Genomic DNA, 15,420 nt, shown 5'->3' on the forward strand with positions numbered 1-15,420 from the left:
GAAGGAGCAGTTATCTGCAAAGAGTTGTGTACACAAAGTAAAGTTGAGAGGAATACTATCTTCCATTGAGGGACAGAGCCAGCCAGAGTCAACCCTGGCTGGAGGGAATTGGGAAAATAAGTGCCCTGACCTCATTCTCTTCTAAATTTCCAGTCTCTTCTAGGGGCTCCCAATTGGCCAGACTCAACCAGAAGCCAGAGGACACGAGATCCTGTTTATGTAGTTCCTAGAATTTAGCTTCTCAGGGCATGAAGCAGGATGGGGAAGGTGGAGAGTGAACTTGGAAGGACAGAGAACATCCAGCACATCACCTTCATATAATCTATCATCACCTCTCTACTAAACTAAAAGTCTGAGGAGTTTCTCACCATTCACTCTTGCTCCCCTTCCAGTACATTCTCCAAACTGCAGGAGAAGTGATTTTTTTTCAATATGCAAATCTTGTTATGGCAAATGCCTGTTTAAAACCTATCAATTACTTCCCAAGGGGATAAAAATCTTTACTACGCCCCCAACCTCATCTTGGGTCTCTCTCCCCCTCATTTCCTTTGTTCCTGTCACACAGATCTTTCAGTTCCTAAAATAAGCCACAAGGCCTTTGAACAAACTATTTCTTCTGCCTGGACTTCTCCACCCCCAACCCAACCCAACCCTTCGCTTAGTCCATGACTCTGCTGGGGAAGCCTTATCTCCACCCGCACCCCCCGCTAGACCCCCAGTCTAGGTTAAGTTCCCACTTTATATGCATTGGTATCTTCCCTGAGAGCAGTTATCTTCATTTACAATTCTATATCCATTTTGTAGGATCCTTTGATGAAGCTGTCTTCTTCTGTTTTGTTCCCTCTGGTGCCTCCCATGCTGAGAACAATGCCAGGCACCTAGTAGACACCAAAAAAAAGAAAGAATGAATGAATGACTAATATTAACTCAAATTACAATTGATTTTATTTCTTTGAATCCAAGCAGAAGCAAAAGTGGATATTGGAAAGAAAATTAACTTTAAAACACAGTTACATAGGATCTTGCTGAAAAAAGCCATTTTTTCCTTGCCAAAATGTGTTCCATCCCTTCATTTCTAAGAGCTATGATGCCTTCCATCATTCTCCTGTAACCGTTTTCTCCAGCACAGCCTCAGCTCCTGGTCTCCCAGAGGAGGCAATGCTTCCCACAAGTGCCTGGTAAGGTACAATAAAACTGCCTCAGTGTTCCAGACATAAATGATGACTTAACTGGAAGCCTCTCCCCGCATCCCTCCTCAGCGTTTGTCCTACCTCCCAGGTCACAAAAGATAAAGATTCATGGCTCAGGAAATTTCAGCTTAGAGACCAGCTGCAATGTTTATGCCTCTCAGTCAAAAGTCGGTAGAAGGGATCATAGTAGTATAATTATTTGTGTGGATGTTGATATGTAATGACTTTTAATGATGGGTTTTATGACTTCAAACAACCCCAGGTTTAAAAAAATTAAACCCTATGTCTTAGAATTCTCTGAATTCTAAGCATTCAAGTTTAGTGGGGTTTCCCACAAGCCTACTGCTGATTTAGTTGCCTTAATTGAACTATTTATAGGGAAATGGGCATCTCTCAGTTGGGCCTGAGAGCCTCAACTTACTATTCTAACTGGCCTATGTGGTCTTTTATGTGATAAATTCACTCAAATGATATTCCTTGTCTCCTTCAAACATTCATTCCAGACCATCCTGGACTCTAGTGTTCTTTTTAACATTTGTTATATTGCTTTCAGAGAAAGTAATTTTAAGGAAAATAGCTCACAGGCTAAGGGGAGATATGGTTTGCCCAGGTTTTTCTTCTTGTTGAAAAGCAGCACTTTGGGTAGAAAAGCTGCATTATCAAAATACCCAGAATCCTTTTCCAGACTTTTTTATAGTCTCAAGTTCATGGTCCAAAAGAATTTCTAGAGACTTTTAAACCTTTTGGGAATGAAGCTATGATTTGCTTGTGCAACTGTGAACTATGTGTACCCCCTCCACATTACCTGGGTATTTTCGGACTTATGACAGGGCTACATTTCTTCACTTGACCAAAGTTCTGTCCCTGTTTATTCCCACTTCAGCAGGTAGCACTCAGCCTACCACCAAGTCCATTCTTGCTACCTGCTGCCTGTATGTCTCCTTTGGCCTAGACCACAATCTTCACAAGGCTATCGGTCTTGGTCTGCTCAAGATATCAGCTGGAGCGTTTTCTTTAATGTTACACTAACTCCAACAGGCCGTAACCAACCAAAGCCCCCACCCCCAGAATCATCCAGCCAGGTCATCTATCACCTTTTTTTTTTCCTTTCCCTTGAAAGAGTGCTCTATGCCTCACATCCACCAGTTACCTTACTTAGGCTAAAGTAATCTGTGATTTAACTGGAACTCCAGATTGTAACCAAGGGCTTTATCTTAGACATTCAGGCCCCAGTCGCCATTCTGCCCTGCCAATGGGCTTTGAAGGCAGCTACTCCACTAAAAATTTCTACCCTCTATCTCCACTTGGGTTCAAGGTATTATCTTTAGTGTGGAAGGAAACGTAGAAAGTTTATGGAATAGAAATAAAGGAAACCAGACTGCTGTCAAGATTCTACACTAGATGCAGTTCTCATTGGCTGGGAGGGGTGAGGGACTGCGATAATTATGAAAAATTAGCCTCTTTCATCAGCACCCTTGACACCCAGTGCTACCCACACTTCACTCTCAACTGGGTGCTCTGAGATTTCTCCAACCTCAGTGACCACACCCAGCAAGAGGTATTTGGCTGATTCCTTTGAAGACCTGGCTAGCTAAGTCAGGTGATGGTTTAGAGCATGAAATTTAGGCTCAGGAAATGGGTTCAAATTCCATCTCTACCTATGACTAATTGTGCCACCTTGGGCAAGTGACTTGGCATCTCTGAAACTGAGTTTGTTCTATAAAATGAGCACCACAAAAGGCTCTCTCATAGAGTTGTTAAAAGATTTGAGATAAACATTTTAATTATACACTCAAATGATTTTTAAATTTGTAATTGTGATAAAATACATATAACACAAAACGTATCATCTTAATCATTTTTAAGTGTACAGTGTTAAGTATATACACATTGTTGTGCAATCCATCTCCAGAACTTTTTCATCTTGCAAAACTGGAACTTTATACCCATTAAAGAATAGCTTCCCATTCCCTCTCCCCACTACCCCCAGTCCCAGGCAACCACCATTCTACTTTCTATTCCTATGAGTTTACACTTTAAAACTCATATTTGTGAAATCATATTATATTTGTCTTTTTTTTTTGTATTTTTTTCAGCCACACTGTGTGGCATGCAGGATCCTAGTGCCCCGGACCAGAGATCACAGCTGTGCCCCCTGCAGTGGAAGTGTGGAGTCCCAACCACTGGACTGCCAGGGAATTCCCTATTTGTCTTTTTTGACTAGCTTATTTCACTTAGTATGATGTTCTAAGGTTCACCTATGTTGTAGCATGTGGCACAATCTCCTTCCTTTTTAAAGCTGAATAATATTTCACTGTATGGATAGATCACATTTTGTTTATCTATTCATTCATGGTTGGACATTTGGGTTGCTTCGACATTTCAGCTATTGTGAACATTACTGCTGTAATCATGGGTGTACAAATCTCTTCGAGACCCTGGTTTCAGTTTTTTTAGATATATACCCAAAAGTGAGATTGCTGAATCATATGGTAGTTCTATTGAAATTTTTAATATTTTGAGGAACTGCCATACTGTTTTCCACAGCAGCGACATACTTTTAAATTTGCACGAACAGTGCACAAGGGTTCTAATTTCTCCACATCCTCAGTAACACGTGTTATTTTCTGTCTTTTTCACCCCTATTCTGCAGCAGCTACCCCAATAAATGTGAGATGACATCTCATTGTGGTTTTGATTTGTTTCCCTAATGATTAATGAGGTTGTGCTCCTTTTCATATCCTTGTTGGCCATTTGTGTGTCTTCTTTGGAGATATGTCTATTCAAGTCCTTTGCCCATTCTTAAATTGGGTTGTTTGGTTTTTCATTGCTGAGTTGTAGGAGTTCTTCATATATTCTGGATAGTAACCCCTTATCAGATATATGATTTGCAAATATTTTGTCCCATTCCATAGGTTGCTTTTCACTGTGGATTGTGTCTTCTGATGCACAGAATTTTTAAATTTTGATATTACCCAATTCATCTACTTTTACTTTGATTGCCTCTGCTTTTGGTGTCATATCCAAAAAAAATTATTGCCAAATCCAACGTCATAAAGCATTTCCTCTATGTTTTCTTTTAAGGGTTTTATAGTTTTAGGTCTTACACTTAGGTCTTTGATCCATTTTTTTAAAATAGTTATTTATTTGGTTGCACCAGGTCTTAATTGCAGCATGTGGGCTCCTTAGTTGTGGCATGTGAACTCTTAGTTGAGGCATGCATGTGGGACCTAGTTCCCTGACCAGGGATTGAACCCAGGCCCCCTGCATGGGGAGCGTGGAGTCTTATCCACTGCGCCACCAGGGAAGTCTCTCTATGATCCATTTTGAGTTAATTTTTTAATATGGTATAAGGTAACCTTCCAGCTTCATTCTTTTGCATGTGGATATCCAGTTTTCCTAGCACCATTTGTTGAAAAGACTGTCCTTTCTCCAGTGAACAGTTTTGGCACCCTTGTGGAAATAATCATACATTTGTCTTTGTGATTATTTATGCCTACCTCTCTCACTAACTTATAAGCTCCAAGAGAGTGAGAATCATGTTGATTTTTCTCACTATTATATCCTCAGTGCCTACTGGGCACTAAATAAAATTTCAGTAAGCAGGAACTATTATTATTGTTGCTGTTTTTATTTAACTTATTGTTCCCTTTGCCTGAGGCACACTTTGCTTAATCTGAAAAAGAAAAAGAAAAGAAAAATTACTGCCTCAGAGAAACACAAGAAAGCCAATGTCAGGGTGCACAATGATTCAGGCTTTGGGATCTAGCAGACTTGGTTCAAACATTGGTCCTTCTAGCTGTGTAATCCTTGGCACATTACTCAATCTCTCTCCAAATCTCAGTTTCTTCATTTGTAAAATGAGGGCAAAAATATCTACCTCATAAAGTTGTTACCTGTATTAAATGAAGTATATGTAACATCTTTGCATAGTCTGGCATTTATAATAAGCCCTCAATAAATGGTCCTTCCATTATTTCTTTACAGACCATTAGAATCTCTATCTTTTCCGTTAGTTTGATTTTGCTATTGTCTTTTAAAAGGCTACTTTCTTAGCTATTATCTCCATTTATAAGACAATTTGAAATAGATAACAAAGGTAAATAAGCTTGAATGGAAAATATTTGATTAGAATACTTAACATAAAATATCATCGAAGAGTTCCTATCAGATCTGGGAATTACCACAAGCAGCCTGTGGAAAACTCAATAGTTATTTTTTTTCTCTTGACCAAAATGGAAAACATTAGTACAGATCCTGACAATACAGGCTATCTCTATGAGAATAAAGATTTTTCAGGAAAAGGGTCTCCATTTTTTTCAAGTATCATTTATGAGAAGGTATGGTAAGAAGGAAATATCTCCTTGAGAGTTTTGAAGATTCATACTGCCAGAAAAGACCCCCAGAGAGGATCTGCTCCATCCATGCCCAAGGAGGGTAAATGATTAAACCTACCAGTGTTGATAGGCTTGTATTTCATACTGGTGACTTATTAATCACTTGACCTTTTCCACAGTGCACTTAACATAGTAAATCATACTCCCTTCTATTGAGGGTGACTTACATGATTCTTTGCAACTTAGCCAGGGCTGGACTCAATATAAGTCACCCATTAGACATATTGCAGCTGATTGTGCATTTTTACCTTGTACAGTGACAGTTTAGTGGCAGCCGGAAAGACAGTACCAGGAAATACAGAAAAGGAAATTAAGGAGGAGATACCAGTTTAATTTCCCACTTTACCATTGAAATCTCTCATAGCTAAGACAGAAGGAAAAATTCCAAATGCTGTGTGAGGTTTTCACTTCTTTTTCTACACAAAAGATAGCTAGTAGAACTACTTTCAATTAGTGGAAATAAATCCAATGCCCTTTTCTCTGTCTCTGCTCTCTTTGATACTTCTTCAGCTTTGATACTGTTGACTCTCCCCTCCTCTATTAAAATCTTGTTATGCATTTTGTTCCCAAGAATCCAACCACTTTGTTTCTGTTGGCTCCTCAATCTCTTCCTAATTACGAGTGATTCTCTAACCCAATTCAAGAAACAAATAGCCATCCGTTTAGTAAACATATATGGAGTACTTACTATGTTCCAGACACTTTCTAGGTTCAAGGTTTGAAGGAGAAAGCTAAAAACAAAACAAACAAAAGAGAATTCCGGGAAGTGATAAGGGCTATGGAGCCATTCATTCATTCATTCATCATTCAACAAATACCTTTTGAATGTCTACTGCACACTAGGCACTGTTAGATGTTGAGAATTCTTTCATGGACATGAATTGGGCCTCCGTGTGGTGAGCAGGATGGGACAAGCAGTTGGAGTCAGGAGTCCAGTGAGTAAAGTGAGGTGACATTAAGTATGGGTTGATGGGGGCATGGACTGTGGTGAAGACTGAAGAAATGGAAGAGAAAGGGAGAATCTAAAAGAAATTTTGAAAGAAAAATTGACAGGGTCTGGTGACTAGCTGAACATGGAGAAAGAAGTAGAGTGCTAAAACAAAGCCAGTTGGCAGTGTTTGGGTGACTAGGACAGGGAGCCTCCTGCCATTCATTCTGCCCTTCTCCTACCAAAAGTGTCCTGATGTCCATTTGGGGCCTTTTCCTGTCCTTCCACCCTTGGCCAGCAGATTGATTCCCACACTCAGCTCAAGGGTGAGCCCTGGTTGGTTAAATTAGTCAGTGACTCTCATTCCCTGGCTACAGTGATTGGTTCAGGGATGGTCATGTGCCTTATACCAGGCCAACAAAGGAGTGAATCCTAAAACAGGGCAGGACCTACTGCTTAAGATTTCTCCTCTCTTGTCCTGGATGCTGATATATAAAGAGTTAAAGTTTGAAACAGTGGTAGCTGTTTTACCACTTCAAGGGAAGAGCCTAGAGCTCTGGGGGCCACCTGTGGACCCTAAGAATGTCCAGTACTTACTAATGTCCAGTAAGAACTAAGCCAGTACCACAGAATGCACAATGATATGACTGGGAGAAAGTGGATCTTCAGTGACATTATTTGAACCCTGGGATTAAACCTCACATCTAGCATACATCTCGACTTCTCAGTTATGTGAGCCAATAGATTCTCTGTATACTTCGAGCTGGTTCTGTAACAGGGAAGAGCTAAATCAGACTCCACATTGGATCTGTTTCTTTGACTTTAACTTTTGTTTTTTGTTGCTTTTGTTATTATAATCATACACGATGGTCTGCTTCACGGAACCCTGCCCCTCTGCCTGAATGTTAAACTAAAGTGCCTCTGTTTACCTCACAGGGAGACAATCTAACCCTGCCAACCTGTGAATGGCTGCAAAAAGAAGAAATGAACACATCCCCTCCGCAAGGCTGCCCATTCCAGGAGATGTTTTGCAAGCCTGATGGCCCTTTTTACTTCACTTCCCCACCGCCTCTCCCTCTCTATTCTGCCTTTTTACTTTACTTCCTCACTGCTTCTCTCTCTCTGATTCTATACAAGAAACCGGCATCCAGACCCCAATAAGATATTTTTGGGGGGACACTAGCCCTCCATCTTCTTGATCTGCCGGCTTTCTGAATAAAGTCATCTTCTTGCCTCAACACCTCATCTCCCAATTTACTGGCCTGTCATGGGGTAAGGCAAGCAGAACGAGCTTGGACTTGGTAACAATTTGAGTTTTTTGTCACTTGTAACCAAAAGAATCCTGACTATTGCAATCCCCATCAGCACAGTGTTGTGTCCCCAGGAGGCCAGCGAGTACTTGTGATCTTAACTGACTCAATGAAGGGATACCTTTTGGTTAACTTTTGAGTTGCAACATGTTCAGTGTATACCAACACGAGGCTATATCCAAAGGCAATCTCGTTTCCACTGAAAAACAAAACATTCCAGTGACTGGTTAATTGATATTAAAGGAAGAAGGGTAAAATGAATCTTTAGACAGTGGTTTACAGGAGGAAACACATTTGTATTCAGATCCTCTTCTACTCCCTGAGGTGTTCTTTTGCATTTCTTACAGTTTCTACATCCTAGTGATGAAGTCAGCCCTAGGTCCTTTTTTGTTTTTGTTTTTTCAGAGACCTTATTGCCAGTGTTAGGGCAATGGTTCTTAATTTTTAGATGTTCAAGAGTCACTTGGGGAACTTATAAAAATGCAGATCCCTGTGACATGCTCCAGGAGATTCAGATTCAGGAGGTCTTGGGTAGGGCCCAGGAACCAACATTTTTAACATTTTTTAATAAGCTCTCAGATGATTCAGATGCAGTTGTCACTAGGAAAAATGCTGTTGCCTTAGGTTGGGTTTTCCCCAAAGCAGATCCTGATAAGGAGATTCATGAGCAAATGATTTATTAAGGAAGTACGCCCAGGAGAAACCTGTTAGGGAATGAGAGGAGTATGAAAGGGAAGGGGAGGGAACCAGGCAAAGTCTTGTGGACGTAGCTGCAGCCTGAGCCCACAGGGGAGCTCAGGCTATAAGTAACCCCTCAGAGTTGTCCTCCCACCCCCACCCCTGTGAAGGTAGCTGGACTTGATATTCCTGCACTAATAGCCAGATGGGGGAGACCTAAACTCCCAGGTACTTCCATGGTGGGGCGGGGGAGAAGTCCTCTGAAGTCACAGGTGTGGGCTTTGGAAGCAAAAACATACTGATGCTGGGGGTGGGGCACACAGTAAGGGTTAAAGCCATCAGTGGGGATTTGAGTGGCGCACCTACAGTGTCGGCTCAAACAATTTAAGGAATTTTATATTTACTATGGGAGTATCTCCATTTTAAAGATAACTAAGCAAGAGGACAGGGTGCAGCAAGTGGGAAAGGAAGAGTTACTTAAAAGTAGTACAGGGACTTACCTGGTGGTGCAGTGGTTAAGAATCCACCTGCCGATGCAGGGGACACGGGTTCGAGCCCTGGTTCAGGAAGATTCCACATGCCGCGGAACAACTAATCCTGTGCGCCACAACTACTGAGCCCATGCACGCCTAGAGCCCATGCTCCGCAACAAGAAAAGCCACTGCAATGAGAAGCCTGCTCACACACCACATCGAAGAGTAGCCCTCGTTCACTGCAACTAGAGAAAGCCCGTGTACAGCAATGAAGACCCAATGCAGCCATAAACTAAAAAAAAAAAAATAAAAGGGAGTACAGCATTCTGGTCATGCACGGGGCTTTGAGGGTCTCAGTTTACACCTAAGACTCTAGTGCTACTGAAATCTGCAATCTTTCAATGGGTCATCTCTTTAAAATGGCAGTTGATGCCTTCTGCTCTCCAGCCCCTGCTTATTTCTCTAACCCATTTTGACTGCTTTCTTTCTACACTCTATGATCCAGCCATGACCTACTTCTCCAAAAGATCATGTTCTTCTTCCAAAAGAGCATATTCTTGCTCCTCTCCAGGACTTTACAAATGCTGTCCTCTCTACCTAGAGTCAACTGGCCCCCTCTCCTTTCATCTGCCTAATTTCTATTCTTTCTTCAGTCTTTGTTTAAACATTTCTTCAATTGACCCATAGGTTGCCTTTGCTATTTGCTCCCCATACTTCCCACACCCTAATGACCATCATTCTTCATTGTAATTACTTGTCTGTTACTTGTTTTCTTCTAGAACAAAATTTGTAGTGGGCAGAGACCATGTCTGCCTCATTTGTAGCTCTAGCTTCAGTGGTTACCACAGATAGTCATTGAATGAAAAAAGCTAAATGATCTGCCACATGATATCGGAGTATAAGTGTAGTGTATGCAGCTTTTTCTAGAGAGACTCATGGTTTCTTCCATTTGAGGTTAGAGCATCATGCTTACACCACCAGGAAATAACTTTATTCCAGTTTAAGATCATGCCATTCTTAATGTTATTCATTAATTCAGTAATAATGTATATGCTTAAACAATCATAGCTACAGAATGAGGCTGAACCCTGAATTGCCTAAATTAACCCTGTGCCACGCCAACCTCTGTGTTGTACTCATGCTAATATTTCTGTAGAGTGTGTTTTCCTCTTTTATATCGGTGTCATGTTGAAATTATGTGGGAACCTAATAATCTGAGAATGTCTAATGCAACTGTGAAGTCAAATACCTCAAGGTCATTGAAGATTTTCACTGACATCTGAGAATCAAATTGGTTTAACACCAACCACATCCTTGTGGATTTTTTAATGTTTCTGAATTTTTAAAAAGACTTATCAGTTATATACTCAAAGTATATCTACATTATAATGAAGATACAGAGTTAATTCATTGATGATTTTCATAGTATGGGAAATACTGCTGATGGGCTGCCAGAGCCCTTTCCCCACCTGCTTCTCCCTTGCCCACCTTCAAAGAATAGGCAGGAAAAGTCAGATACCCGCATCACCAGCTTCTCTTGCAGGCGAGAGTTGCCATGTGACTGTTCTGGCAAGTGAGATGTGGAAAGGATATTTTCTTTCCCTAACAAGAGATGGAGGAGGGAGCAAAATGGCCTTGCCTGTGCTTGCTGCCTTTCCAATTGGTGCCTTTGAATGCGGTTTGATGCTGGAAACTGTGGCAGTCATCTTGTAATGATGAAGCAACATGCCTGAGAATGAGAAGCTAACACGTCAAGGATGGCAGAATGGAAAGAATGAACTTAGGTCACTGATGACACTGTTGAGTAGCTGATACAATGTTAGTAACTACCCACCTCCAGACTTCTTGCTATATGAGAAAGATAAGTCCCCCATTTGTTTAAACCACTGTTGAGCATTCAATTATTAACATCTGAACACAATCTAACTGATGCACCTAGTTACTTTAACATTTTCCTCATGGAAACTAAAACGGAACTAAATTATAGACACCTGATCATTTATATGTGTGCTTATTTGTTTGAAGAGTATTGGGCTTTTGGAATAAACCCAGAGAAGAATTAACTTCATTTAAAAGGTTTGGTCATTTTAATCACAGAAAACAGAGGGGCTACCTCTAGCCACAATGCGTGGTACAAATTCTGAGGGATTCATATCACAGAGGACTTCAGTATCACTAAATACCACACTGGAAGCTGTAAGATCTAGGTTCAGATTAGATGCTCAGCTAAATATGTGACCATGGACATGTATTTGAACTTTTTTCTCATCTGTTGTACCATTTGTAGGATGCTTCCTTTGAAAGTAACAGAAAACCCAACTCAAAATGGCTTAAACAGTAAGGAAATGCATTGCCTTATATGATGGGAAAGTGTAGAGAGTTGGCTAAACAAGAGATTGATAATGCCATTGAGGACATCTCTACCCTGCTGCCCCTCAGTTCCACCTTCATCTTATGTCTGACTACCCTCATGGGTACAAGGTGTCTGCTGGCAGCAAATGAGGGTCCATACTACTTTATTCAAGGCCAGTATGATGGTTGGGGGATGGGGTGGGGAGAAACAGAGTGTTTCACATCCATAGTGGGGGGAAGTCCTGAGCTTTGTATTGATTGGAAGACCTTGCACCATTTAAGGCCAGTGACCGGGGAATGCTAAATTAGGCCAATCATGGTGGCATACCCCAAATCTGTAAATGACAGAGTAGGACTGGCCGACTGCTAAAGCTCTTTCCAAATCTAAACCCACTGTGATTCCATGAGCAGAGTGCAAACCTATCTCTGTAATCATCTTTTTTATTCAACTTCACTTCTTTTATCTCTGTCCTTTTCTACCTCTGAGCAGAGGTCCCTGTGGAAGATAAGAAACCCCAAAATGAAGTCGACAAGCCTTGTTATAGCTCAGATTTAGACTCGGGAAAGGAAGTGAAGCTGACAAGGTGAGGGTCGCTGTACACTTCAGGGCAGAATGGAGTAACACCTTATTCATTAGGTACCAGGTGAACATGCCAATCTGGAGTGAGTGACTTGGAACTGTGGGACCCTCAATGGAGGCAATGTTTCCCAGGCTCTAAAGCTCCCTTCTCTAAAGAATGCACAAGCTCTTTGGAAAAGGAGGAAAACCTTCTCATACAATTACATTTTTTCCTCTGATTTGTATCTTTAAAAGAGGTCTAGATTCAAATCTTTAACACTGGCAAATCTCTCAGCCTCTTAAGGGAGTGGTCAAGGGTTTGCAGAAAATGTTTCTGAAGAGAAAATAGGCTGTGGGTCTCCACTCCCCTCACACACCTTGGTAAATACTCTTGTTGTTCTTTTTCTTCCTTTCTTCCTTACTTTCTTTCTTTCTTTCTTTCTTTCTTTCTTTCTTTCTTTCTTTCTTTCTTTCTTTCTTTCTTTCTTTCTCTTTCTTTCTTTCTTTTTCTTTTTTTTAATTACCGCACTGAGAATTTTACCATATGATTTCTAGAAGCTGACTTATGAACTAATTGGGCACTTCTGCTGTGCAGAGGAACAAAGACTTTTTTTATTGGTCCTCAACTGAGGCATATATACCTGTCTGATGGCGCTGGCTCATTCCGCACATGCTCAGTTGAACAGAAATCTTCATATTGAATACAACCTAACACAGCGGCAACACCCATAACCTCACTCCCTGGCTGACCCACTCCCTCTAGTTGCATTTTTATACTGACATGCCTAACATTTGTAGGGAGTAAAAGGAGCAGAGTAGGTAGTGGGAATTTGGGAGGGGGCAATGTACAAAGGGGTTTAAAGTCTCTGTATGTCCCTGCTTTCCTGACCTCTCTCTAGGCTGTCTCTAGAGGGGGCGGGCGCTGGATAGATATTTGAGTTTGGGGCAGAATGCGGGAGAAACTGTCTCTATAAATTGTCATTTGTTGTTGCACATCTTCCTGGACAGTTTTCGTTTGGTCCTTTTCTTGTAGGTGGACAACATTCCTTCCACAGCCCTCGTTTTCATTAAGGAGTGACAGTGGCACGAAAAGCATCCGCCGCCGAGCACGATCAGGAGTGACCACCTCGCCACCTCTGTTCTTGCGTTCCCATTCATTAGGACCCTTTCCCAGCAAAAACTGGGAAAGGCTTCGTGGTTACGAAAGGAGGGAGCGGTCGGGCTCCCGAGCCTCTCGCCTCAGAGAGCCAAGAAAGTGCGTTCGGTGGCAGACCTTTTGTCCCCGACCCCTTCCGCGGCTAGGTCGCGGGGGTGACGACCCCGCCCCGCCCCCGCCTAAGCAGATGCAGCCCGCGCGCCCCAGCCCCCCGCCCCTTCTAGATTCCCGGCGCCCGCCGGTTTGCCGTGACGTGGCCCGCGGCGCGCGCATGCGCCGCTCTGCCCGGTGCCTTTCCCTGGGCCACCGCCTCCCGTCGGGCCGGAGTGGGCGGGGCCTGTGGGTCTGGAAGCCGCGCGGCCGGAGGGGGAGGAGGGCGTGAGTGCGCGAGGCGGGTGCGCTGGGCTCGCGAGCTGGTCGGCGGCCGAGGCGGAGGAGGAGGAGCTGAAGGCGGCGGCCGCGGCTCCCGCCCGCACGGAGAGCCAGTCCCGCGAAGCCCCCTCCCACTCCCTGGCGGGCGGACGGCGGCGGCGGCGGCGGCGGGAGGAGGAGAAGGAGGAGGGAGCGTCTCTGCCGCCGCCTCCTGGTCCCCAGCGCGGATCTGCCGCCGCCACCTCCCTCCGCGGCGATCTTCCCTCCATGGTCCTGCCGCGGCCCCCCCTGTAGCCCGAGCTGCCCCGCGCCGCGCCGGAGCCAGCCTCGACAGAGGGAGCGGTCGCGGCCTCGCGGCCCGCGCGGGCTGACGAGAGGAGAGCGAGGCGCCGCGCGGTCCCCGAGGATCCGCACGCCGGGCAGCGCGGCCCGAGCAGCGCGAGGAGCAGCGGGCGGGCGGGCGGCGCCGGGCCCGGGCCGCCCTCGCTCCCGCGCCCCGGCCCCGCCGCCCGCGCCGGGGCGGTCGCCCGCAGAGGAAGGCGCCGCAGTCTCCGGGCCTCGCCGCCCCGCTCGAGTGTCCTCGGCACCGAGGGCTCGCGGGTCCTGAGGGGAGGAGGCGAGCCAGGGGCCGGGCACTGAGCTCTTTGGCGCCCCCACCCCCGTTTTCGGAGCCCTCCACGCTGCGGCCACTGTCCCCTCCGGACCATGGCCGACGACGACGTGCTGTTCGAGGATGTGTACGAGCTGTGCGAGGTGATCGGCAAGTGAGTCTCCACACGAGGGAGCGGGAGTGTGGGAAAATGCATTTCAGTGATGCCCGGGTCTTCCCGCACCCGCACCCGCCCGGGGCCTGCCCTCTGCCCTCCCTCCCCTCCGCCTCCCTCGTCCTCCTCACCCGGGAGTATTTATAGACGTGTACCTGGAGCTCCCGCGGGGTGGGGGTCTGGGGGCTTCTCGGCGATCCGTGGAGGCCCACGAGCCGAGGTCGGCCACCCCATGAGGCGTGGGGCCGGCTGAAATCTGCTGTCTGCATTTTATCTGACGGGTGCACAGGGACGTGGCAGAACCGATTTTATAGTTGCTTCCTGGGAACAGTTGGGCTTATTGTTACCTTGTGTGTACCACAGACCATTAACGAAAAGAGCAGCTTGCATTTCCTTTGCTTCCGTGGAGAGAGAAAGAACGTCCAGGGTTTTAAATTGTGGGGTGTGTGTCTATTGTGCAGGGTATTAGATAGATGCCTTTGTGTTCACCCCATGCCCGGATTGGAGGGGGTCATTTAAGACGGGGTGCGTTCAGTTTCAGCAGATTCTTCACCTGGTGTAGACCAACGTGGAAAGAGTTGGGGGTTTCCGAATTTTTAATGCCTCGTTATGCAATGACTGTTAAATCAGTGTTCGAGGCTTCCCTCGACTGTTGTTGGGATGGTGGTTAGCGTGGTAGCGCCGTCTGCTTTGAGTCACCGGGCTGGTCCAGAATATAGAACTGACAGTCCAAATGCTCATCCTTTCATCTGTGTTGTATAATTACACTAGGGAAAAGCAGGGAATCAGATTAATCACAGTGCTGATTGAGAATTAAATCTGCAGTTCCTCATCTAATTGTCCATTCCTTAAATCTGTTTTGAATAGTTTCCTTTTCATTCTTGTCAAACAGTATTCCAAGTGCACAATCCTGCTAATTTGCTTGTGAGGGAAATGCTGGCAGTGTGAAGTTGATTTCCTAGTTCAGCGTGTATTCTGTGGCTTTACAAGTTGAGGAGATTAGATTTAGGAGCGATTTTTGCTTAGTTAAGGATTGCTAGATAGCTACCATTGAAATATTTTACGTCTTTTTGGAAGCAGTGCTTTATTGTCTATTTTAAGGTCCGCAGTTGGGAAATGAAACCAAGACCTTAGAGCAGTTGGCTCTCTCTCTTTTAAGTTGTCTGCAGTACTGGATTTCAATTTGTTTAAGTGCTGATAACTCATTATTTTCCTTCCATGTTGAGGTATTACAGTGTTGC

At 44.4% G+C, this 15,420-nt stretch overlaps 1 protein-coding gene across 10 annotated transcripts in view; it reads left to right on the forward strand.

Annotated features, from left to right (window-relative positions):
• The first annotated feature begins 13,969 nt into the window (after window positions 1–13,969).
• Window positions 13,970–15,420, forward strand: part of CASK (calcium/calmodulin dependent serine protein kinase) — a 354,245-nt gene continuing 352,794 nt past the window's right edge. For 9 of the 10 annotated variants that reach the window (XM_057717505.1, XM_057717507.1, XM_057717511.1 and 6 more), the window contains exon 1: window positions 13,981–14,179. In XM_057717505.1, the coding sequence (XP_057573488.1) occupies window positions 14,121–14,179 (59 nt within the window). In that variant the 5' untranslated portion in view covers window positions 13,981–14,120. Of the gene's footprint in view, window positions 14,180–15,420 lie in introns of all 10 variants that reach the window. The other variant, XM_057717512.1, reaches the window with a different exon arrangement.

Source organism: Hippopotamus amphibius, chromosome X (genome assembly GCF_030028045.1).
Source record: "Hippopotamus amphibius kiboko isolate mHipAmp2 chromosome X, mHipAmp2.hap2, whole genome shotgun sequence".
Classification (NCBI taxonomy): Eukaryota; Metazoa; Chordata; class Mammalia; order Artiodactyla; family Hippopotamidae; genus Hippopotamus; species Hippopotamus amphibius.